The sequence below is a fragment of the Nyctereutes procyonoides genome, unplaced genomic scaffold (assembly GCF_905146905.1).
Source record: "Nyctereutes procyonoides isolate TBG_1078 unplaced genomic scaffold, NYPRO_anot_genome, whole genome shotgun sequence".
Classification (NCBI taxonomy): domain Eukaryota; kingdom Metazoa; phylum Chordata; class Mammalia; order Carnivora; family Canidae; genus Nyctereutes; species Nyctereutes procyonoides.
Genome location: NW_026575043.1, coordinates 18,837,953 through 18,859,603, shown reverse-complemented (window position 1 = coordinate 18,859,603; position 21,651 = coordinate 18,837,953). Strand labels below are relative to the sequence as shown.

Sequence of the window (21,651 nt, the reverse complement as noted above, 5' to 3'; positions counted from 1 at the left end):
ATGAACTCAGGCTTGTTGGAGTGCATTCAGGGGGCCTTTTCCTGAACATTAGACAAGAATTTAACATGTCTGAAGTCTCTCTTGAACTAAGCTATAGGAGGCCGTGCTGTGACATAATGTATCTTGGCAAATTAACAAGTAAGATTTTTTTAAATTATTAATTTATTATTGCTCTTTTTACTTCTATCTGGAGCATGTTAAATTCTTGCAGTCTCTTTCTTTAAAACATGAAACATCCATATCTACCACCTTTTTTTTAAGGTTTTTGCCATTCATCTATCAGGATCGTGTTTCGGGGTGCCTGAGTGGCTCGGTGGGTTCCCCCTCTGCCTTCGGCTCAGGTCATGATCCCCCAGGGTCCTGGGAAGGAGCGCCACATCAGGTTCCCTGCTCAGCGGGAGCCTCCTTCTCCCTTTCTCTGCTGCTCCCCCTGGTTGTGCGCGTGCTCTCTCTCTCTCTCTCTTTTAAGATTGTATTTATTCATAACAGACACATAAAGGCAGAGACACAGGCAGAGGGAGAAGCAGGTCCCAGGACCCCAGGATCATGCCCTGAACCAAAGGCAGACACTTAACCACCCAGGCGTCCGTCCGTCTCTCTCTCTCTCTCTCTTTCAAATAAATCTTTTCTAAAAAAAAAAAGTGTTTCGTTTGAGATGTACATTTCTCTACATTATCGTTGTAGAGAAAAATATTCCTTAGGGTCATCCTGAAAGGAAAAGTGGCTTGCTTTTGCTATCAAGTTGTTTACATTTCCCATCAATTTCCTGACACCGTATTTCTCTATCATTCTTGTACTGTGATTGCAGAAGATATTTTTGTAGAATGAGCTCTTTTTGCGCCTCCTACTGTTTTCTGCAGCCAGACTCGCCAGTGAAACTTTGATGTTCTGGGTCGGATTCCTTGAGGTTTTTCCTTTGGAGGAATTGTGCAGATAGCCCACATTGTCGATTATTGTGAGATGAAGCAGGAAAGGTGATAGATAAGCTGCTCGAAACGTGTTTTTACAACTTAAGGGAATATTTGTGGGTTGGATCTTGGACCTGGAAAAAACAAATTTGCTGTAAAGGACATTATCAGGCTAATTAGTAAAATTGGAATATGGTCTATCGATTAGAAAACGGTATTCAATCAGTTTTAAATGTCCTGATTTTGATAATTGTACCGATTATACCATCGGATGTCTTCATTCTTAGGAAACAGATGCTGAAATATTTTGGTGTAAAAGTTTATGATTATTTTCAAATAGTCCAGCCAAGTCTACATATACATACACATACAGAGAGGGGAAGGAGAGGGGGATAAAGCAAACATGTTAACGGGGAATCTGGGTGAAAGGCCTACAGGACCTTTGTGTGCTTGTTGCATTTTTGCAACTTTTCTGAAAGGTTGAAATTATTTCCAAATTGGCAGGGGAAAAAAATCTCATGTCTGTTTTTTTGTGTTTGCTTCCTCAGTCAAACCGGTACGATGTCCAGGCACCAGAACCAGAACACCATCCAGGAACTTCTACAGAACTGCTCGGATTGTCTGATGCGGGCAGAGCTGATCGTGCAGCCGGTGAGCTGGAGGGTCGTCCACATGTGACTTGTTCCCAGTTAGCGTAGACTTACTGTCCTGACCTGTGCTTCCTCATTCACTACCATCCTTCGTATTCTTAACGGTTTAGAAATGGACTAGAGAGGGGATATATATCTTCTTAACCTATTTGTAATGTTGGTTTAACAATGAGAACCAGTTATCACATAGTTTTTTCCCAAGAAATGTGACACGACAGATTGCCTCCCCCTTTTGGATTTGCAACAACCCCTCATTTATTGTTATTTGTGTAACTGTTGTAATGCTTTCTCTTCCTAGAGATGCAGGTTAATGTCCCTGGATTGTGATGTACACCATGAATTTAAGAAGTTTGGGTTTTTTTTTTTTTTTCAGGAAAAATTAACGTATTGTGAGAACAATGTTTGAGAAATACACATACACATACAAAAGAAAAGAAAGAAAAAATATGCAATTGAAAATTGAGGAAAAATGGTGGTAACGTTTATGAAAGCCCTGTGATGTTCCTGGATATTAGCTTAGGTTCTCATTGAAACAGGCTTAGAAATCATGGATGTTGGGTTGTTCCATGTGTCAAGTGTTTATTTTAAAATACTGTAGCTAGCATTCACCTTTGCTCTGGGGTTACTAAAAACAGACTAGAGAATGGTGGGGCCATAAGTGCCTTTTATCTCTTTCCCCTGATTTATTGTATCTCCCCACAAAAGCCTTAGGTGCCAGGCTCCTAGATGCTGACAGTGATGTAGGAGTTAAACCTGGAATCTGGCCCATCACAAAGTCCCCGTTAAATATAAAGGAGGGATTTTAGCCAAGTGAATTTTATGTGTTCTGTTTAGAGAATATCTTACTGTTCTAATTTCTCAATATTACAGATTGGGGTGGGTTCTGGTTTATTTTACCCAGTTAAAAAAATAACTTCACTTTAGTCTATATAAAAGGATATTTGGGGCTCAGCAAACTAGCTTGGTTCTAGTTCTGGTCATACCAAGTCTTTGTTTAGAAACCTACTCCTCATCACAGAGCTGTGATTCCCTTCCATAAAGCAAAATGGGAGGCTCCAGCAAGTTAATATCGAACACATGCATACCCCAGATCTGGACACGATTTGTAGTGGCTATGGAAACGTTTTACATGTGGTTCTAAAAATTTACATGGCATCATGTTCTCAGTGTAGTTTTACTTCCACGCATTGAAGTGTAATAATGTCAGGGAAATATAGCGTATTTGCGACCATTTCTGTTAAGAGAAAGTTCATTTGGCTGAAGCCCAATTAAAGCGGCAAATGTAAAATTCTAGAGCAAGCTCCTATATGGCCCCGAAGCAGCAGTCTTTTGCATCGACAATGCAATGGAAAGAAGGTTTCCATTTCTAAAACAATTTTTAATTTTGAAATAATTATAGACTCACAAGAAGTTGTAAAAATAATGCAGAGCCCTCCCGTGTGCCCATCATCCATCACCTAGCTTTCCCCAAAAGTGACATCTCACATAAGGGTAATGCATCATCAGAAGCAGGAAATTGCCCCAATGCAATGAATTAGCTAGCTTCCTTTTTAAGAACTGAAAAGCTGTGTTCCTATAAGAACAGTGTTCTTACTCCTGTGCAATTCCCATTCTTTGAAGGTTCTTTGTAAATATGAAAGCGTTTAACACATTGAAGGACGGGAAAGGACAGTGTCCTGTAAATATACTTTTAAAAGCCTAGTAAAAATTTAAAATACAGTCCACAAATTTTGCTTCATGAGTCCTCCTGTATTAACCTCTCTGTCTCAAATTCATAAGGTAATTTCCAGTTAGGAATTTTTTTCCAGTCACATGCAAAATGGAAACTTAGACTGTTTTAAGTTCACAGCGGAAGCTTTTGCTTCCATTAACAAAAGTGAAGCTTTTCTCTCCAGCATTAACACAAGTGAAGCATTCTCCCCACATGTTTCTTTCACGTAGGAGCTGAAATATGGAGATGGAATACAGCTGTCTCGGAGCAGAGAATTGGATGAATGTTTTGCCCAGGCCAATGATCAGATGGAAATTACCGATAGCTTGATCAGAGAGATGCGACAGATGGGCCAGCCCTGTGATGCTTATCAGAAAAGGTATCTTCTTTACCACTGAGCACAAATGCAGGCAGGCCTCATGGAGAAGAAGGTCATAACACCCACTTAGGCTCCATCCCACGGCCTGGTCTTCCCTTGAAGGAAGCACAGCTCTTCCAGAGCGAGGGCTCGCTTTACTTGGTATTTTGTAGCTACTGTGTACTGATGGACTAAACTCACTGCCTCCATTTTATGGGGAATCACAAAGCTGCCTTGAAAAGACTCGAAGGATTGAATTTATCATAAGATGTTAACCGGACCTCCATTTGGGAGCAGCAACAGCCTCTGGCGCAGCATTTGACTTTCAAGAGTCCAATACCAAGCCGAGCTCAGTTTCACGCATATAAAAATGAGACTTGTAGAGTCAGAGAGCAGTTTAAAGTGGAGGCAGGTAGTTTTGATTTTGCTGTCACCGTACCTGGGGCCCAGGTTACGAGGCAGATGCCCAGGGTGCAACTCAAGGGGAAGCAGAAGGTGCTATCAGGTTAGGCCAAGCCAGGTACGCTTTCTGTGATGTTTCAGGCTCTGAGCATCATAATGCTGAGACATGTGTATGTGATGGAGATTCAAGTCATGTGATAAGGAAAAGAATTCTTCAAATAAAACATTTGTGACCTCTGTACTGACAACAAAGGAGACTCAGAAAGGCGGACGTTTGCCCAGAACGTGTGGTCAGAGGCTGTTTTCCTGCCACGGTGTGATTGTTTTCCTTTCTTTTCAGACTGCTTCAGCTCCAGGAGCAAATGCGAGCTCTTTATAAAGCCATCAGCGTCCCTCGAGTCCGAAGGGCCAGCTCCAAGGGTGGCGGAGGGTACACCTGTCAGAGTGGCTCCGGGTGGGATGAATTCACCAAGCGCCTCACCAGCGAATGTCTGGGGTGGATGAGGCAGCAGAGGGTAAGCGCCTTCCAGATGAGGTTGGTTCTCAAATGTTCCAAGCCCAAGTGGCGCAGGTGTATAGAATGTGGCAGGGTCAGCCCCAGTGGTTTGGCCAAAGAGTGGTCTGGGGCCTCAGCTAGCAGCAGAAACTTGATGTTTTCCATATTTTCCTACTATACAATTTATTTTTTATCTTTTATATTTTAGAGAGTGTGCGTGCTTGCAAGCAAGTTAGGGAGGGAAGGGAGAGAGAATCCTAAGCAGGCTCTCTGCCCAGTGTGGAGCCCGATGTGGGGCTTAATCTCATGACCCTGAGGTCGTGATCTAAGCCAGAGTCTCAGATGCCTAACCGACTGAGCCACCCAGGCGCCCTACCTCATATATACTTTATTTTTTAAAAGATTTTAATTATTTATTTGAGAGAGAAAGAGCACAAGCAGGGGGAGTGGCAGAGGGAGAAGGAGAAGCAGATTCCCCATTGAGTGGGGAGTCTGACATGGGGCTCGATTCTAGGACCCTGGGATAATGACCTGAGCAGAAGGCAGACTCTTCACCCACTGAGCACCCAGGCACCCCACCTCATACACACTTTAAATTGTAGGCTTCATAAAAAAAATATATATTCATATAAAATAATATGAATATATATTCATATAAAAATATTCATATAAAACTTCATACAGTTTTTTTTTTTCCCCGTTTCCTTTTATGGCTTAGGGAATCAGCCTCATTGTTTACTAGTCACAACTTATGGCACAGGTAACATTTAGCCGGTATAATTGAATTAGTAGATTTTGAATATCTAGCCCTTATCATTCACAACCTGAAAATGTGTTGGAGTCGATGGGCTAAAATATTTTATTTTTCTAGTAAATGACCTCAGCTGTGTTACTGACAGGTACTTAAAAAACAAATGTTGTGGATGTTCATTTAAAATGTTAAATCAGAGCAGCTGGAAACACAGTAAAACTGGATATTCTGGTTTGGGCTCATTGGCTGCTTACCTTATATTTTTGAGGTATCAGTTCTTCTTGTGCAATCATTACGTCGCAGCTGTGGGAGGGGAGTGAAATAATGGTGACCAAAGTATATGCTGAGCCTTTCCCCACAACTGTGGTTTCTACAAAGTGTTTTCCAGTGCTAATGACTGTTTTGTTTTATGTGGTCATTATGCCCTCTAATGAACAGGTGGCATTAGAAATATGCCATAATCACATAGATGGGAAATGTATAATGAAAACCTGGTGTTCATGAGCCATCCTTCTCTTGAGAAGGTGGGTATGTTAGATTGATAAGTTGTGCAGACATCATTTGTGATGCCATGTGGTTGTGCTTGTGAGAAGTATTGGTTTTATTGCTTGTTGGACCAGTTGAGCAATGGTTCTAAAGTTTCTCAACCACTTAAAATTGTTTGTATGTGTTCTTTCCTAAGTGGTGAGGGCTTATGGGTCTGTCCGTGTGTTCAGTCAGCTTTCTTCCACTTAATATAAAGACCGTACAATACTGTTAGAGAAGGTGGGGCTTATAGAGGAGAAAGTTATAATCCCAGAAACCTAAAGTACAGTCCTGTTGGCGTGTTTTCAGATTTTCTTTTGATCTTGGAACACATATTTCTTGAGCTTTTTATATGTATTGGCACCCTAGCAGAAAGTGTGTTCAGAAGTAATGTTTTGTAGTCCTGACAATGAGTATGATCGAAGGGAACGAGACATGTACCCCCACATGCCACATTTCTGTCCAGAGCAGTGTGGGGTTAATGGCATTTGAGCTGCAATAAAATCCTGCTCAGCTAGGGCTGCAGGGGGGAGGGATGGGGGGTGGTGCTCCAGTCTCTGGAAAGGAGCCCTGAAAAGCAGGCTCAGCAGAGCTGATAGGGCTTGAACTACATCTTAAGCGATGGTAGGTGAGACAACCTTTGAACCAAATTACTTACGAAACATCAAATCTTTTCATTTCTTAGTATGACAGTTATAGAAAATGACAGCTCTTAATTGGTCATTTTCTGCATTCACGTTGAGTGTAGCTTGGTGAGAACCCTAGGTCTCGGAGGCTCAGCATTTTTAAGTTTTGGAGAGTGGCATTATCTCGTGGATCATCTCAGTTCTGTGTTTATGTTTTAATAGGTGCAGTTGATGAGCAATGCCCTTCAGATCAGCTGGCCTCCAGGGTTCCAGAGGAATTAAAAGTAGTTTTATCACTTAACTGCCTGTTTGCTCTGGGATTCTCTGGGGCCCTTTTCTTCTTATCCTTCTTCCCCCAAGCATAGCCTGCATTCTTTCTCACTCCCCAGAGACTGAGCTGCTGGCCCGGCCAGCTGATAAGGGAGCACCGTCCCCAGCCACTAATCAGTAGGCAGTCACACATCTCCTGTGCCAGGTTTTTTGTTTTGTTTCCCTGATTTGTGTTTCTGCTGATGCACAGGTCAGATACTATACACCTGGCTGGTAATGAGGGGCATGCATGGGAGCCTGGTCAGGCTCATCTCATTAACGTCCCAGTGCGCTCACCTGTTTTTGCTTTAAAGCCGAAGCCAGTCCAGGGAAAGGTCAAAGTCCTAGGTGATCTGACTGAAATGGCTCCCCTTTCTGAAGGCCCGCCAAGTGTATTAGAACATGGATGTGGCTTAGAACAATGTGTGTTATGTTCTTGCTGCAACACCAGACTGGAATGTTTGCCCTTGGCAGCTCTAAGAGATGACACAGGTGATTTGGAAATTTACATGAGCTCATGCAAAAGAAAGATGAGATAATAGGCTGGTGGACTAGAATGGGTGATTCTTATTGGGTGGCATTCTTAAATTGGAGGTAGGGGAGACTCAAATTAGAAAGTCAGATTTAATTTTTTTTAAAGAGCTGACATAAATCCACTCCCTTCATATTGCCAACATGAATTGCAACGAGCTTTGAGTATGTTGTGTTAGTAACTCCTCTTTGAAATGGGCCATTGGGAGTTTGGCATCCTGAAAGGTCATGGCAAATGCTGAATTTAAAGAGTCAACAGTTATGGGAATCAAAACAATTTAAAGAAATAAACAATGAGAGATAGGTTTAGGTCAGCTGTTTAGCTTGGGACATAGTACATGACTGAGCTTAATGGGCTCTTTATGATGCACAGTTTAAAATGACTGAATATAGTTTGTGGATTCAGTGCGAAAGGATTTAGAGTGGTTGAGTCACGCCAGTGAGAATGACCATGAAGTTCTGCACTTCTCTGTGAGCTTATACTTTATTCTTCTTGATACACATTTTTGCGATGCGTCAAAAACTGATCAGTGGGCTGTGTAGGGTTCCTGGGTATCTATTCTGAAGACTCTCAGCTTGCTCAGTTGGTATCCATCTGTTTTCTGAGCACATACTATAATATCTTGGGGGGAAAGATCTCATTTTTGTGTATCACTTTGCCTTTCAAAATTAAATATAAAACCCATGGAATGGGGGATCCCTGGGTGGCGCAATGGTTTAGCGCCTGCCTTTGGCCCAGGGCGTGATCCTGGAGACCTGGGATCGAATCCCATGTCGGGCTCCCGGTGCATGGAGCCTGCTTCTCCCTCTGCCTATGTCTCTGCCTCTCTCTCTCTCTCTCATGTGACTATCATAAATAAAAAAAAATAAAAAAAAACCCATGGAATGTACAACAGCAAGAGTGAAACTACATGCATATATAGACTTTGAGTGATTGAGATATGTCAGTGTTGATTCATTGATTGTAATAAATATGCCACCCTGATATGAGATATTGGTAGAAGAGGCTGTGTGTGTGTAGGGCAAGGGGTATATGGGAACTCTGTATTTTCTGCTCAATTTTGCTGTGAACCTAAAATTGTTCTAAAAAATCTAAAATCTATTAAAATAGATTAAAATAATATAGAAACTTCTATTAGTAATTTCTAACATTGTGTCATTTAGATACGCACATCTGTTCTACACACACACATATCACTTGAATGTTCACAGGTAGATTTTATTTTTTCTTCAGTGGACATGATCTAGCTTTCAAGGATCTCATTCCTGTATCATCTCTCCTCGGCCGTGCTGAGCTGGTGTCCAACAAGTTGTGGGACAGATTGGGCAAGCTCTGTTCGCAGTTTGAGAATCCCAAGCCTTTACAAAATTTTTTTGGCTTTGAAAATATTGAATATCTACATCTTCAGTTTTATCTGAATGGAAGCTATGTATGTCCCTTGCTGCTCTGACCCCTGATGCTGGGGGTAAGGTGAATCAGTTGCAAAGGACCAGAAATGAAGGGCACACTTTCCCTTGGCAGGCGGAGATGGACATGGTGGCCTGGGGCGTGGACCTGGCCTCCGTGGAGCAGCACATCAACAGCCACAGGAGCATCCACAATTCCATCGGGGACTATCGCTGGCAACTGGACAAAATCAAGGCTGACCTGGTACTTTGAAATGTTTTATTTTTAGAGTCTTGAAAAAGTATACTAAAGGATTATGTAGTTACTCAATCCTGGGTGTTTTTGTCTGAAACGTTAGCCTAAGATTTCTTCTCCAACAGACTGGAAATTTCTAAAAATCCCATTTCATAAATGAGGAAGTGGACTCAGATAGACCCAGTAGAGATTGTGTTCACCCCGGAGGGGAACGAAACGCAAAGGGTACATACAGTATGGATTTGTGTGTAATTTGAAGGTGAATATTTTGAGGAATGGTAGGTTTTTTTATTTCTTTTTTTCTGAAAGCAGAACATCTCTTCAAATAGAGAAAGCACAACAGAGTTTTGTGTGCTTGGCGAACCCTTTCCTATGTGCTAATTAAATGTATTTCTAGTAAGGGAAATTGTGTCTCTTCCTGGCCCCCCCCCCCCTTTTTTTTTTTGCTGAAAGGTCTGGCTTGAAGCTGAATTAAGAATTACAGCCTGAAATAATCACCTGATTTTAAGTGCCTGGTTCCCCCTAGATCTCCGTGCTTTTAAATCCCTTACATTTTTTCCTTAAACCAGAGATAGCCTCACTTCTTCTGCCTTTTTTGCTCCCTTTATTTTTGTCCACCTGAGTATCTGACCACATTTCTCCCTCTTTTCTCTAAGACCTAGGGAGTCCTAAATTGTATTGTCAAACTTGACATTTTTTAACAAGTGAGTCTTTAAGTGACAGTGATAAGCCCTTTTCTTTACTTTGTGGGGATGGCACCACCAGACCAGTGGGGGGTTTGCCTTTAAATCCAACTGGGAAAAGGTTGCTGTGGGAAAAAGATTTTATAGAGCAAATACTTCTTTCTATGGAATGATCTGAAGTCATTATCTGATAAAAAGGAGATTTAGAAGGACTGTTGTTTGTATACAAACCCACAAGGAGAGTTAAATAATTACTTGCCGTTTGTCGTCTTCTAGCGTGAGAAATCTGCGATCTACCAGTTGGAAGAGGAGTATGAAAACCTGCTGGTGAGCTGATTTATTGCTGATGTCTCTGTGTTCAGTTCAGTTCTGTTGTAAAAAAAATGGAGAATGCCTGGGCTTGAGGCACCTAATGACCGTGGGAGCACCTGGAAATATATTTAAGGCCTGTAGGTGCTACCTTCATTTCTACTGCTGGGTTTCCTGTAGAAGTGAGTTGAGTGTTAGATGATTTTTTCCTGAAGGCAGTACCCGGTGCTGTTCTATTTGTAAGTTGAGTGTCATGTTGATGGCACTTATTAAATACTTGTAGTTAAAGAAATAAAGCTTTTCCACTTGTGAATTGTGATCTAGGGAGTATAAGCAGAAATAAGACTTGATTCCCTAGGTAGAGGTTTCTTAGACCATTATCACCATTTTATGACAAAGTAGGAATCAATTCACTTGTCTGATAAGAAGAGCTATTGGCATTTTTTTGGCCTGTTTTTGTCACCCTATCTTCACCTTTTCAATATTTTCTCGTTGGCAGTGATCCTTACTTACTTGTTCATTTATTTATTTAAAGATTTTATTTATTTATCTGACAGAGAGGGAGAGTACAGCAGGGGGAATGGCAGGCAGAGGAAGAGGTAGGAGAAGCAAGCTTCTCAGTGAGCAGGGACCCCTGATGTGGGACTAGATCCCAGCACCCTGGGATCATGATCTGAGCATGATCGTGACACTTAACCGACTTAGCCACCCAGGCGCCCCTATTTATTTATTTTAAAGAGGGACACAGAGAGAGCCTGATTTGGGAAGCAGTAGAGGGGGAAAGAGAGAGAATCCTCAAGCAGACTCCCTGCTGAGTGCAGAGCCCAACTCAGGGCTTAATCCCAGGACTCTGAGATCATGATCCCAGCCGAAACCAAGAGTTGGACACTCAACTGACTCAGCCACCCAGGGACCCTGGCAGTGATTCCCTTTTTTAAATAATGTGGCTAGCAGTGACACAATTGTCCTCTTACATCTGGGATGTGACTAATGGTACCTTGAATTTTTGGGTTGTGGAAGAGGGCAAGAAAGCTTGATTTATCTTTTTAAGATTCCATTTTTCCCTTTGTAGTCTGAAACTAATTAATGAACCCAAACATCAGTGTCTGAATCAAGACCCTTTTGAACTAGGCTATTCCATTGAATCTAAAATTGTTCCCTTGTTCATTGTAAGTTTGGATGGGTCTTTTACAGACTAGGTAGTCAGTGAACATTTTCTTGATTGTGTGATTGATCAATTTATGTAAAAGGGACCACACAGATTTATATATAGAATCTGCAGAGAACACCATTAACGTGCATTGCTTTATCCTAATGCTACTTTTGAACTTCCTGTGCAGAAAGCATCCTTTGAGAGGATGGATCACCTACGACAGCTGCAGAACATCATCCAGGCCACGTCCCGAGAGATCATGTGGATCAATGACTGTGAGGAAGAGGAGCTGCTCTATGATTGGAGTGACCGCAACACCAACATTGCCCAGAAGCAGGAGGCCTTCTCCGTAAGCTTGCCTCTCCTGATTGTGGATGTGGGGCTCTCGCATGGGAGGGCTCCGAGGTGGGGATGAATGGCCTTGCAATTACTTAGCTACTTGTAATTCAGCCTCTGTTGAAATGGTCACGAAGACCCATTTCTTTCTGAATATTTTCAGTGACTTTATTTATTTATTATTATTATTATTTTTAAAAGATTTTATTCATTTATTTATGAGAGACAGAGAGATTGAGAGGCAGAGACATAGACAGAGGGAGAAGCAGGCTTTCCATGGAGAGTCTGATGTGGGACTCGGTCCCAGGACCCCGGGGTCATGACCTGAGCCAAAGGCAGAAGCTCGACCACTGAGCCATCCAGGTGCCCCTTTTGGTGACTTCAGAGGGCAATGCATTGCTTAACATCCTGGAACAGAGTAGATAGGGCCAGAATTATGCATTCAGATATCCCAGAGTGTGTAGTACAGTAAGATGGTGGATTAAAACCTAGAATTAGAAAATTGCAGCATTAGTTGTTGCTGTCACTTTACCTGTGTGGATTTGGATAAGAAATGTCACCAGTGTGGCCTCTGCCATGTATGGGATGATTTCAGACATCCTTTTTGGTCTTTTTTTTTAAAAAAAAAATGTTTATTCATGAGACAGAGAGAGAGAGAGAGAGAGAGAGAGAGAGAGAAAGAGGCAGAGACACAGGCAGAGGGAGAAGCAGGCTCCATGCAGGGAGCCCGACGTGGGACTCAATCCCCGGTCTCCAGGATCATGCCCTGGGCCGAACGCAGCGCCAAACCACTGAGCCACCCGGGCTGCCCATCCTTTTTGGTCTTAAAAATGCTATGCCTCTTGAGGAAACCGTAACACGATTCTTTGACGTCGTTCATTTGCACAACGTAGCTTTGTGTTCCAGCTTCCCTTAAATGTGGCAGCAGTGCTGGAAGACTAATGGTGACTTGCTCTGAAGGGTTTGCTTTCCTTTCATTTATAGATACGCATGAGCCAACTGGAAGTTAAGGAAAAAGAGCTCAATAAGCTTAAACAAGAAAGTGACCAACTTGTCCTCAATCAGCATCCGGCTTCAGACAAAATTGAGGTAGGCTTCCTAAGATTTATACTTTTATTGGAGAAAAAAAGGGGAACTTCTTATAAAGTAAGACTATACAGATGAATGATTCTTATATATCATAAAGCCATGACAAGCTTATTTTATATATTTTGGTATCAACACCTAAGGCTGGCAGTTGGTATTGGCAAGCTTTTCTGGAAGGGACCAAACAATAAATATTTTAGGCTTGCAGACCATTTGGCTTCTGTTGAAATTACTTAACTCTGCCATTATAGTGTGAAAGTAACCCTAACAATATGTAAGTGAATGAGCATGGCTGTGTTCCAATAAAACTTTATTTATAAACTCAGGTAGTGGGCCAGATGTGGCCCTTGGGTTATGGCTTGCTGACCTTTGTCCTAGGCTGCCATCTATGGGCTGTACTCAAGGCTGGCATCAGCTGGTATGACATCAACTGGTTTGGCCATACTGTTTGTTAAAAAGACAAGTATTTTCTTTTCTTTTTTTTTAATTTTTATTTATTTATGATAGAGAGAGAGAGAGAGAGAGAGAGAGAGAGAGAGAGAGAGGCGGAGACACAGGCAGAGGGAGAAGCAGGCTCCATGCACCGGGAGCCCGACGTGGGATTCGATCCTGGGTCTCCAGGATCGCGCCCTGGGCCAAAGGCAGGCGCCAAACCGCTGCGCCACCCAGGGATCCCAAAAAGACAAGTATTTTCATATCAGTTGGTGAGAGTCCCTGCCTTAAGACCCTCAAGCCCTCTGTAGGGGTTCCTCGGACTTTCGCATCATCTAGCAGCTATATAGGATCAGGGTGCAGTGGAGGGGTCTTGCTCCAGTGCTACCCCCAGTGTCTATTCTAATCCTGATTGGTCAGTAGCTATGCCATTTGAGTGCATATTTTGACTAATACTCCTAATGGTATCTATTTGCTAAAACTGGTTTTAAAGTTTAATCTCTACCATTTTCCCACTGGGAAATCTATTTTCATTTTTTAGAAAAATCTTTGCTTGATTTGGTATTCGAGAAAAAATGTTTCATAGCTTTCACTCTGGCTCACATATTTATCAACGAACAGCTAATGTTTTCTTGCTTCAGGCCTATATGGATACTCTTCAGACGCAGTGGAGCTGGATTCTTCAGATCACCAAATGCATTGACGTTCACCTCAAAGAAAATGCAGCCTACTTTCAGGTTTTTATGCTTTGTAGTAATTTAATTGTCGTTTAGGTCTTAATACCTTATTTTTTGAATGTATTTTAAAAAGCACTGGAAACAATCTTCAAAATATTTTATGAGTACTATTTATTGGCTTTTAGTTTAGAGGAGCATAGATTGTAGCCTGGTAACCAGTTACTCAGATATCTCCTGCTGTCACATAAGTTAATACCGTTTCTTTAGCCACCTACTAAATAGACTTCGAGAAGATAGTCCTTGACATGGAAGTACTAGATGCTGCTGCTTACTGAATTCCTTCCCATTAACATGTGATCATGCTCATCTTTATAGTTTTTTGAAGAGGCCCAGTCAACTGAAGCCTATCTGAAGGGCCTTCAGGACTCCATCAGAAAGAAGTACCCTTGTGATAAGAACATGCCCTTGCAGCGCCTGCTGGAACAGATCAAGGAGCTGGAGGTATCATCACAAAACAAAAACAGAAAGAATACTGTTAATTTAACAAAAGTTCCTTTGGAAAAGCATACTTCAAATTCAATCGACATAGTCTTTTCAATGATATTCTTTCCTGTCCACTTAATTCATGGCTTTGTAGCTTCCTAAGTGGCTCATTATGGAAGGTCCCCAAAGATCCTGCAGATAGAGGAATTTGTAGCTTTTTAGAGCACTTGCTACTGTAGCAATATCTAGTTTGTCATGTCATAGCAGCTATATTAATGTCACCTGCAGTTCTTATCTGAAATTCACAGAGTATCTATGTGATGAAAGTATGATCCTATTTGCAATTGCAGAAAGAACGAGAGAAAATCCTCGAATACAAACGTCAGGTACAGAACTTGGTAAACAAGTCTAAGAAGATCGTGCAGCTGAAACCTCGGAACCCAGACTATAGAAGCAACAAACCCATCATTCTCAGGGCTCTCTGTGACTACAAACAAGACCAGGTGTGCACTCAGTTATTCAGAATGATACAAAAGTTTTCCCTTTCTTTACATAGAGATTTTTGCCAATAGAGGGAGCAGAGTTTAATTCAGCTTTCAGTAAGTAGCATGGTGAATGTCTTTCTTTCATACACAAAGCAGCAAGCTATGAAAATATAGCAGTTTTGTTCTGAGTTCTATCAGAGTTTTCAATAATTAGGACAGCAGTTAATTTATAGACTATTCATTTTATTTTATTTTATTTATTTTATTTTATTTTATTTTATTTATTGGTAAAGATTTTATTTATTTATTTATTTATTTATTTATTTGAGAGAACAGGAGTGGAAGGGAGGGGAAGAGGCAGAGGGAGAGAGTGAAGCTCCCCAGGTAGTGGGCGTGGGGCTAGATCCCAGGACCCTGAGATCATGACCTGAGCTGAAGGGAGACACTCAACCAACTGAACCACCCAGGTGACCCTAAACTATTCATTTTAAGTCTTAATACTTCTTTTCTTGTAATATGCAAAATGTTAGCCTTTAAATCTTAAGTTTTAAAATCTTTAAATTTCTTGAAAGATCTTTAAATTTTTGACATAAAAGAAATGAGAAATGTGACCATTATGCCACATGTGAAGTGAACATCATTGCAGATTTTCTCCAGTAACTGACCACATCAGTTCTGTGGGCTCTGGTAAATACAAGCATTCATATGGAAAGATGACTTGTTTTTACTGATTATTTATGTAATTCCCACGCTCTGATTTCTTATAAAAATTATGGAGGATTTAAGAAATATGATTAGTTGCTTAGATAAATGTTATAAAACAGTGGAATTTATTCTGGCAAAAGAAATGTTTTAAGAACTTGCATGGGGAGGAGAAATAAATTGAAGTAGAGATTGAAATATGTAAATATCAGGCTTGTTACATTTCATTAGTGAAGATAATTTTCATATTTGAAGTGTACCCATTTCAAGAAGCTATGGAATTATTATAGAAATTAAGGTGTTCAGATAGTGGAGTTGAGAAAGTTACCTTTCTGGGGACCTGATGCCAGACTTTTTGTTTTTAGTTCTAAACGTTAAGAGCAAGTGAATGAGACAAGTGACTCCTGCTGTAGTAAATCTCATATGTAAAATATGAACTCACAAAGATAGGAAAGCCATGTGGTGGGTTTTTGCTTTATAAAAGGATTTCTCACTTTACTGATGGATTCCCCAGGCTGTCTTTGGAAAGTTATTCGCTGGATACACACCTTTTAGGCTCTTGTGCATTATTTAAAGCAGCAGTATTGTTGGGGTGTGTAAAGATTATCTTCATTTAAAGAAAATAATAAGGGGTGCCTTGGTGGCTCAGTTAGTTAAGCATCTGACTCTTCATCTCAGCCTGAGTCTCGATCTCACAGTTGTGAGTTCAAGCCCTACATTTGGCTCCACACTGGGCTTGGAGCCTACTTTAAAAGAATAAAATGAAGAAAATAAAAGTTCAAATGGTTTGCACATTTTAATCTCTTATTTCTCTCTTTGAGAAAAAAAGATAAAAATATATACTCATGAGTAAACCTAAAACACGGGGCCATTTGCCTTACAGAAAATCGTACACAAAGGAGATGAGTGCATCCTGAAAGACAATAATGAGCGCAGCAAGTGGTATGTGACTGGTCCCGGAGGTGTGGACATGCTTGTCCCTTCTGTTGGTCTGATTATCCCTCCTCCAAATCCTCTGGCCGTAGACCTCTCATGCAAGTAAGTTGTTGAAGTTCTTAGTAGCCACAACATAAATGCGAATATGGAGAAATAGAGCAAAATCTTATATGAGAAACACAGACACACTCTTTTTCACTAAAATTCCCTCCCTTGTAAAAAGGAGCCTCAGGAAGTTCCCTTTGCATTGTGCAACTTTATGTTGAAGGTACTATAGTTTGTATTGGAAGATAAAACAGAATGACTGTTTAGGGGGTCGGAGGAAACAATTCTTTTTTTTCAATATTAAATATTTAATATGTAAATATTAAACAATGCACTACTGCACAAGCAATGGGCCAAATAAGAAATCAAATGGCAAATCAAATTATGTCTCAAAACAAAAGAAAAAAACCCTGCAATATTCTAAAATCTATGAGATGTAGCAAAAGCAGATGTTAGAGTGAAATTTATCTGTAAATGTTTGTATTAAGAAAAAAAGTTCAAATAAATAACATTATATAACAAGGAACTAGGAAAATAAGAAACTTAGCTGAGATTTAGTAGAGGAAGGAAAGAATAAAGAAAAATCAGAAATAAATAAAATAGAGACCAGAATAAACAATAACATAACATTGAAAGTAATTACCAGTTTTTCCAAAAAGCAGAACAGTTGAAATGCTGTAACTGTATTAACTAAGCAAAAAAAAAAAAAAAAAAAAGACTCAAAAATCAAAATGAGACATGGAAAAGAAAACAGTATAACAGATAACCACAGAAATACATAGTATGATAACAGATTATTGTAAATATTTATATACTAACAAATCAGATAACTTAGGGGGAAAAAAACCCAGATAGTTCCTAAAACTGTACAAGTTGTCAAGATTGAATCACGAATCTTGAATCCAAGTAATATGAAATCTTCTTAGACCAATAACAAGAAGAAAATTGAATTAGGAATCAAAAATCTCTGAGCACAGAAAAGCCCAAGACTGTATGGCTTCATTGGTAAATTCTGCCAAACATTTAAAAATATATAATTCATGACAATCTTTATCAAAATCTTACAGATAATGGAATAGAGGAGGAAGCACAGTCCAAATCACTCCATGAGGCCATTAGTACCCTGACCAAAGCAGGATAAAAATACTATAAGAACAAAAGAGTCTAGTTTGTCCCATATAAATGTTGGTATTCCCACTTTCTTTTGACATCCATTTGCATTTTAAATGTTTTTCCACCCCCTCACTTTCAAACTGCAGGTGTCTTCCAGTCTAAAATGAGTCTCCTGTAGGCAGCATATAGATGGGTCTTTTTTATTTTTTTATTTTTTTATTATTTTTTTTTACCATGCTGATAAACTATGTCTTTTGATTGGAGCATTTAGTTCATTTATATTCAAAGTAATTATTGATAGATAAGTTTTATTGCCATTTTATTGCTTGTTACTGTTTCTGGAGATTTTCTCTAATCTTTTCTTTGTCACTTTTTGTCTCTCCTTTGCACTCAAAGAGTCTCCTTTAATATTTCTTGTGGGACAGCTTTAGTAGTCATAAACTCCTTTAGTTTTTGTTTGTCTGAGAAACTCTTTATAGCTCCTTCTATTCTGAATCACAGCCTTGTTGGGTAAAGTATTCTTGGCTGCAGATTTTTTCCATTCAGTACTTTGAATATATCATGCCACTCCCTTCTGGCTTGCCAAGTTTCTGTTGAGAAATCTCCAGCTAACATTATGGGTTTTCCTTTGTAAGTTAAGGACTTCTTTTGTCTTGCTGCTTTTAAGATTTTTTTTTCTTTATCACTATATTTTGTGAATTTAATTGTAGTATGTCTTGCTGTTGGCCTGCTTTTGTTGATTTTTTTGGAAGTTCTCTATGCCTCCTGGATCTGGATGTCTGTGAGGAAACAAGTCCTATCATGTATCTTGAAGGCATTGCTTCAAATTTCTTCTTCCCTTCTTAGATATCAGTAATTTTGCAGGTAGCCACAAATATAAAACACTCTTCATATTAATACCTGCTTATCAATAAGCAGGTAGAGCATTCATTGTACAGATCATCCACGGAAGATTCTTTTCCACCTTTTATTTTGGAAATCCTCAACCATACACAAAATAGGGAAAGTAGTGTGATGAGCCCACGTGCTCACTTCCAAGCTATTACAGCTATCAGCATTCCATGCTGGTGTCTCCCTACCATTCTGCATGGTGTTAGACCTCTGTCAATTAAAAAGTTACTGACAAACAACACAATGACAAATGTATGTTTGACCCAAAGTGAATTATCTATACTAATGGAGAGTTGAGAATGAAAAATTAATTCAGATCCAATGAAATGTTGAGTGTTTGAAAAGTATACGTTTGCCTGTTACTCCGTTAGTTCTTGTTTTAGTTTTTTATGCAGTGTGTAAGCATGGCCAGGTTTCTTGTTTGGGTCAGAGTTTGGAAGCCAGGCTCCAGTGCGTTTTCCCCCTTGTGCCTTCTAGGATCGAGCAATACTACGAGGCCATCTTGGCTCTGTGGAACCAGCTGTACATCAACATGAAGAGCCTGGTGTCCTGGCACTACTGCATGATCGACATCGAGAAAATCAGAGCCATGACTATTGCCAAGGTACATCCTCAGGACTTCTCAGGCTGCCTGGAGGAGGCGCTAAGCTGCTCCCTGTGGTGCTTGTTTCTGCCAGGCAGACCTTCTAGCAGTGCAGCTGATGCTTTGGTGTCTCATCAAGAGAGTAGCTCAGCCTGCCTGAGAGGTTCAGGTCCATCCCATATAGAAAGGGAGGGATTCACACCTGGCTGGTCCGGTACAAACAGAAATACTAATTCAAGTTGTCTGACAAGCCAGAAGTACTCACAAAAAAGGCAGACAGTCCTGTAATACTCTGGATCTTATTCTCCTTTGATGTAACGGAAAGCTAGGTCACAAATTATTAACTGGATATCGCAGAAGTAAAAGGCGGGATAGAATTCGTGGAATAATACCCAAAGCATTAGTTCTCTAGATCCGTGGTTTTCAAGTTGTGATAAGATTCCCAGCTTCAGGGGGGTCCCCTAGGGATGACAGGACCAGCGGAGAGGAGAGAGGCACAGAATGTATAAATCTGGGGCTCCCCTTTACTCCCCATTTTCTGTTTTCAATCAGGACAGCTTTGCTGTGATCTGCTTTAGATTTGCAACTTCTGAGTAATATTTCCTTTGACAAATAAATTCTGTAGGAAAAAAAATAGGCAACCCGCTGCTGTGGCTCTTAGAAGCAATCTTGGAGTTCTCAAGGACTTTTATATATATATATATATATATATATATATATATATATATATATATATATATATATAAAATGTATATTTTAAATATTTATTTATTTATTTTAGAAAGTGTGAGAGAGAGAGAGAGAGAGACCAAAGACAGTGAAGGAGCAGAGGGAGAGGGAGAGAGAATCTCAGGTGGACTCTGCACTAAGCTTGGAGCCTGACTAGGACTCAATCTCACAACCTTAAGATCATGACCTGAGCTGAAACCAAGAGTCAGATGCTTAACCGACTGTGCCACCCAGGAGTCCCAAAGACCTTTTATGTCTCAGTGGGCCTTTGACAAGGATTGCCGTAAGCCCCCTCTAGCCGAGGGTGTTTGGGGGCTCTTGTCGGTCATGCTATGGGAGTAATCAGACACTCCTGCCTGTTTCACTTCCAGCTGAAAACGATGCGTCAGGAAGATTACATGAAGACGATATCGGACCTTGAGCTGCATTACCAAGAGTTCATTAGAAACAGCCAGGGCTCCGAGATGTTTGGAGATGATGACAAACGGAAGATGCAGTCTCAGTTCACGGATGCCCAGAAGCACTACCAGACTCTGGTCATTCAGCTCCCTGGCCACCCACAGCACCAGACAGGTTGGGAGCGTCTTTCTCCTTGTATCAGCCACACACACACACAGCGTTAGCAGAAAGCAGTTTGCATACAACTTATTTTCAGAATCATTTCTTTGAAAAATAACATAGCAAAAGTCATCTATACACTACATTTTCAGAATCAAATCAAAGGAGGGAGCTATAGTTCATTGCAGTAGGGAGGTTGTTTGAGGCCAAGTACCCTTCCAGCTAGGAATTCTCTGATTTTTGTGGCCCTAACATATTTTTACAGTAACCACAACTGAAATCACTCATAGTTCCTGCCAAGATGTCAACCATAATAAAGTGATTGAAACCAACAGAGAAAGTGACAAGCAAGAAACGTGGATGCTGATGGAGCTTCAGAAGGTTCGCAGGCAGATGGAACTCTGTGAGGGCAGAATGACCCTTAAAAACCTTCCTCTGGCAGACCAGGGGTCTACACACCACATTACAGTGAAAATAAATGAGTTAAAGGTAGGTGTCCAAGTGCTATTTTGCCCGATTCCAGCTCTATTTGTGTTTATCTGCAAATTAATGTAAAAAACCTCCTGGTTTAAATATAGACAAGAAGCACTAATTTCTAAGAAATGGAAATTAGTCCTGCTTCTGGCAGGATTTCCTTTTTTCTTTCCCATGCTTCCAAATTTGTAGAAGGTTACTAGGCTGGGGACTAAGCCACTTTTGTGTTGGCTTGTGGGTTGCTGAATCAGGCTACTGTGTTTTCCCTTTGTGCGACATAGTACTGTGTTCGTTTTTAAAGTTTTCGTAAACATTAATCTGGTTGCTTCTTGAAGCCACCTATGATACAGGCTAAACAGGTAGAATTATTTTTATTTATAGGTAGGAGACTGACACGGAGGGACTTGATAGGGGTGGGGGGTAAAAACTCAAAGTCATTGACAGAGCTGGGACTACAGCCCTTTCAACTCCTAAGTAAGAGGGCCACATTTACACAGTACGGGTAAGGCCTCCCTGAAGGAGGAGATGAAATACCCACTCTCTCTCTTTTCCATTCAGTGGGCTTGCTGGAGACAAAAAAAAAAAAAAAAAAAAAAAAAAAAAAAAAAGATCATAAGAATCACACAGCTAACCCCAGCACTTTCCTTCTTTTTTGAACAGAGTGTGCAGAATGATTCCCAAGCAATCGCTGAAGTTCTCAACCAGCTTAAAGATATGCTGGCTAACTTCAGAGGTTCAGAAAAATACTGCTATTTACAGAATGAGGTATTTGGACTGTTCCAGAAACTGGAAAACATCAACGGTGTTACAGATGGCTACTTAAATAGGTAAACACAACCGAATCTCAAGACGTTTTGCTTTCCTCAAGCTTCATTTTGTCAGACTGCATTAGCTTTCTCTGCTCGACTCACTGCAGCCTTGCCTTCTTCCAGTTTCTGTGTTCTTGAGAGAGGGGACTCTAGCCTAGGCGTTAACTCCACCGTGGTGAAATCTCACATATCTTACAGCTAAAGGCATATGCTTGTAAGAGCCTGGACTTCGAAATCTTTAGTTAATTCAGAATGGCT

General features: G+C 40.5%; 1 protein-coding gene across 3 annotated transcripts in view; it reads left to right on the top strand.

Annotated features, from left to right (window-relative positions):
• The window catches only part of DSP (desmoplakin), a 45,566-nt gene that overhangs the window by 10,901 nt on the left and 13,014 nt on the right, over positions 1–21,651 (top strand). For all 3 annotated transcript variants that reach the window (XM_055323182.1, XM_055323181.1, XM_055323179.1), the window contains exons 2-16: positions 1,457–1,559; positions 3,500–3,648; positions 4,370–4,544; positions 8,790–8,918; positions 9,869–9,919; positions 11,242–11,403; positions 12,375–12,479; positions 13,550–13,645; positions 13,961–14,086; positions 14,419–14,571; positions 16,139–16,293; positions 18,718–18,844; positions 19,924–20,125; positions 20,376–20,599; positions 21,245–21,411. In XM_055323182.1, coding sequence (XP_055179157.1) covers positions 1,457–1,559; positions 3,500–3,648; positions 4,370–4,544; positions 8,790–8,918; positions 9,869–9,919; positions 11,242–11,403; positions 12,375–12,479; positions 13,550–13,645; positions 13,961–14,086; positions 14,419–14,571; positions 16,139–16,293; positions 18,718–18,844; positions 19,924–20,125; positions 20,376–20,599; positions 21,245–21,411 — 2,124 coding nt within the window. The remainder of the gene's footprint in view (positions 1–1,456; positions 1,560–3,499; positions 3,649–4,369; positions 4,545–8,789; positions 8,919–9,868; positions 9,920–11,241; positions 11,404–12,374; positions 12,480–13,549; positions 13,646–13,960; positions 14,087–14,418; positions 14,572–16,138; positions 16,294–18,717; positions 18,845–19,923; positions 20,126–20,375; positions 20,600–21,244; positions 21,412–21,651) is intronic.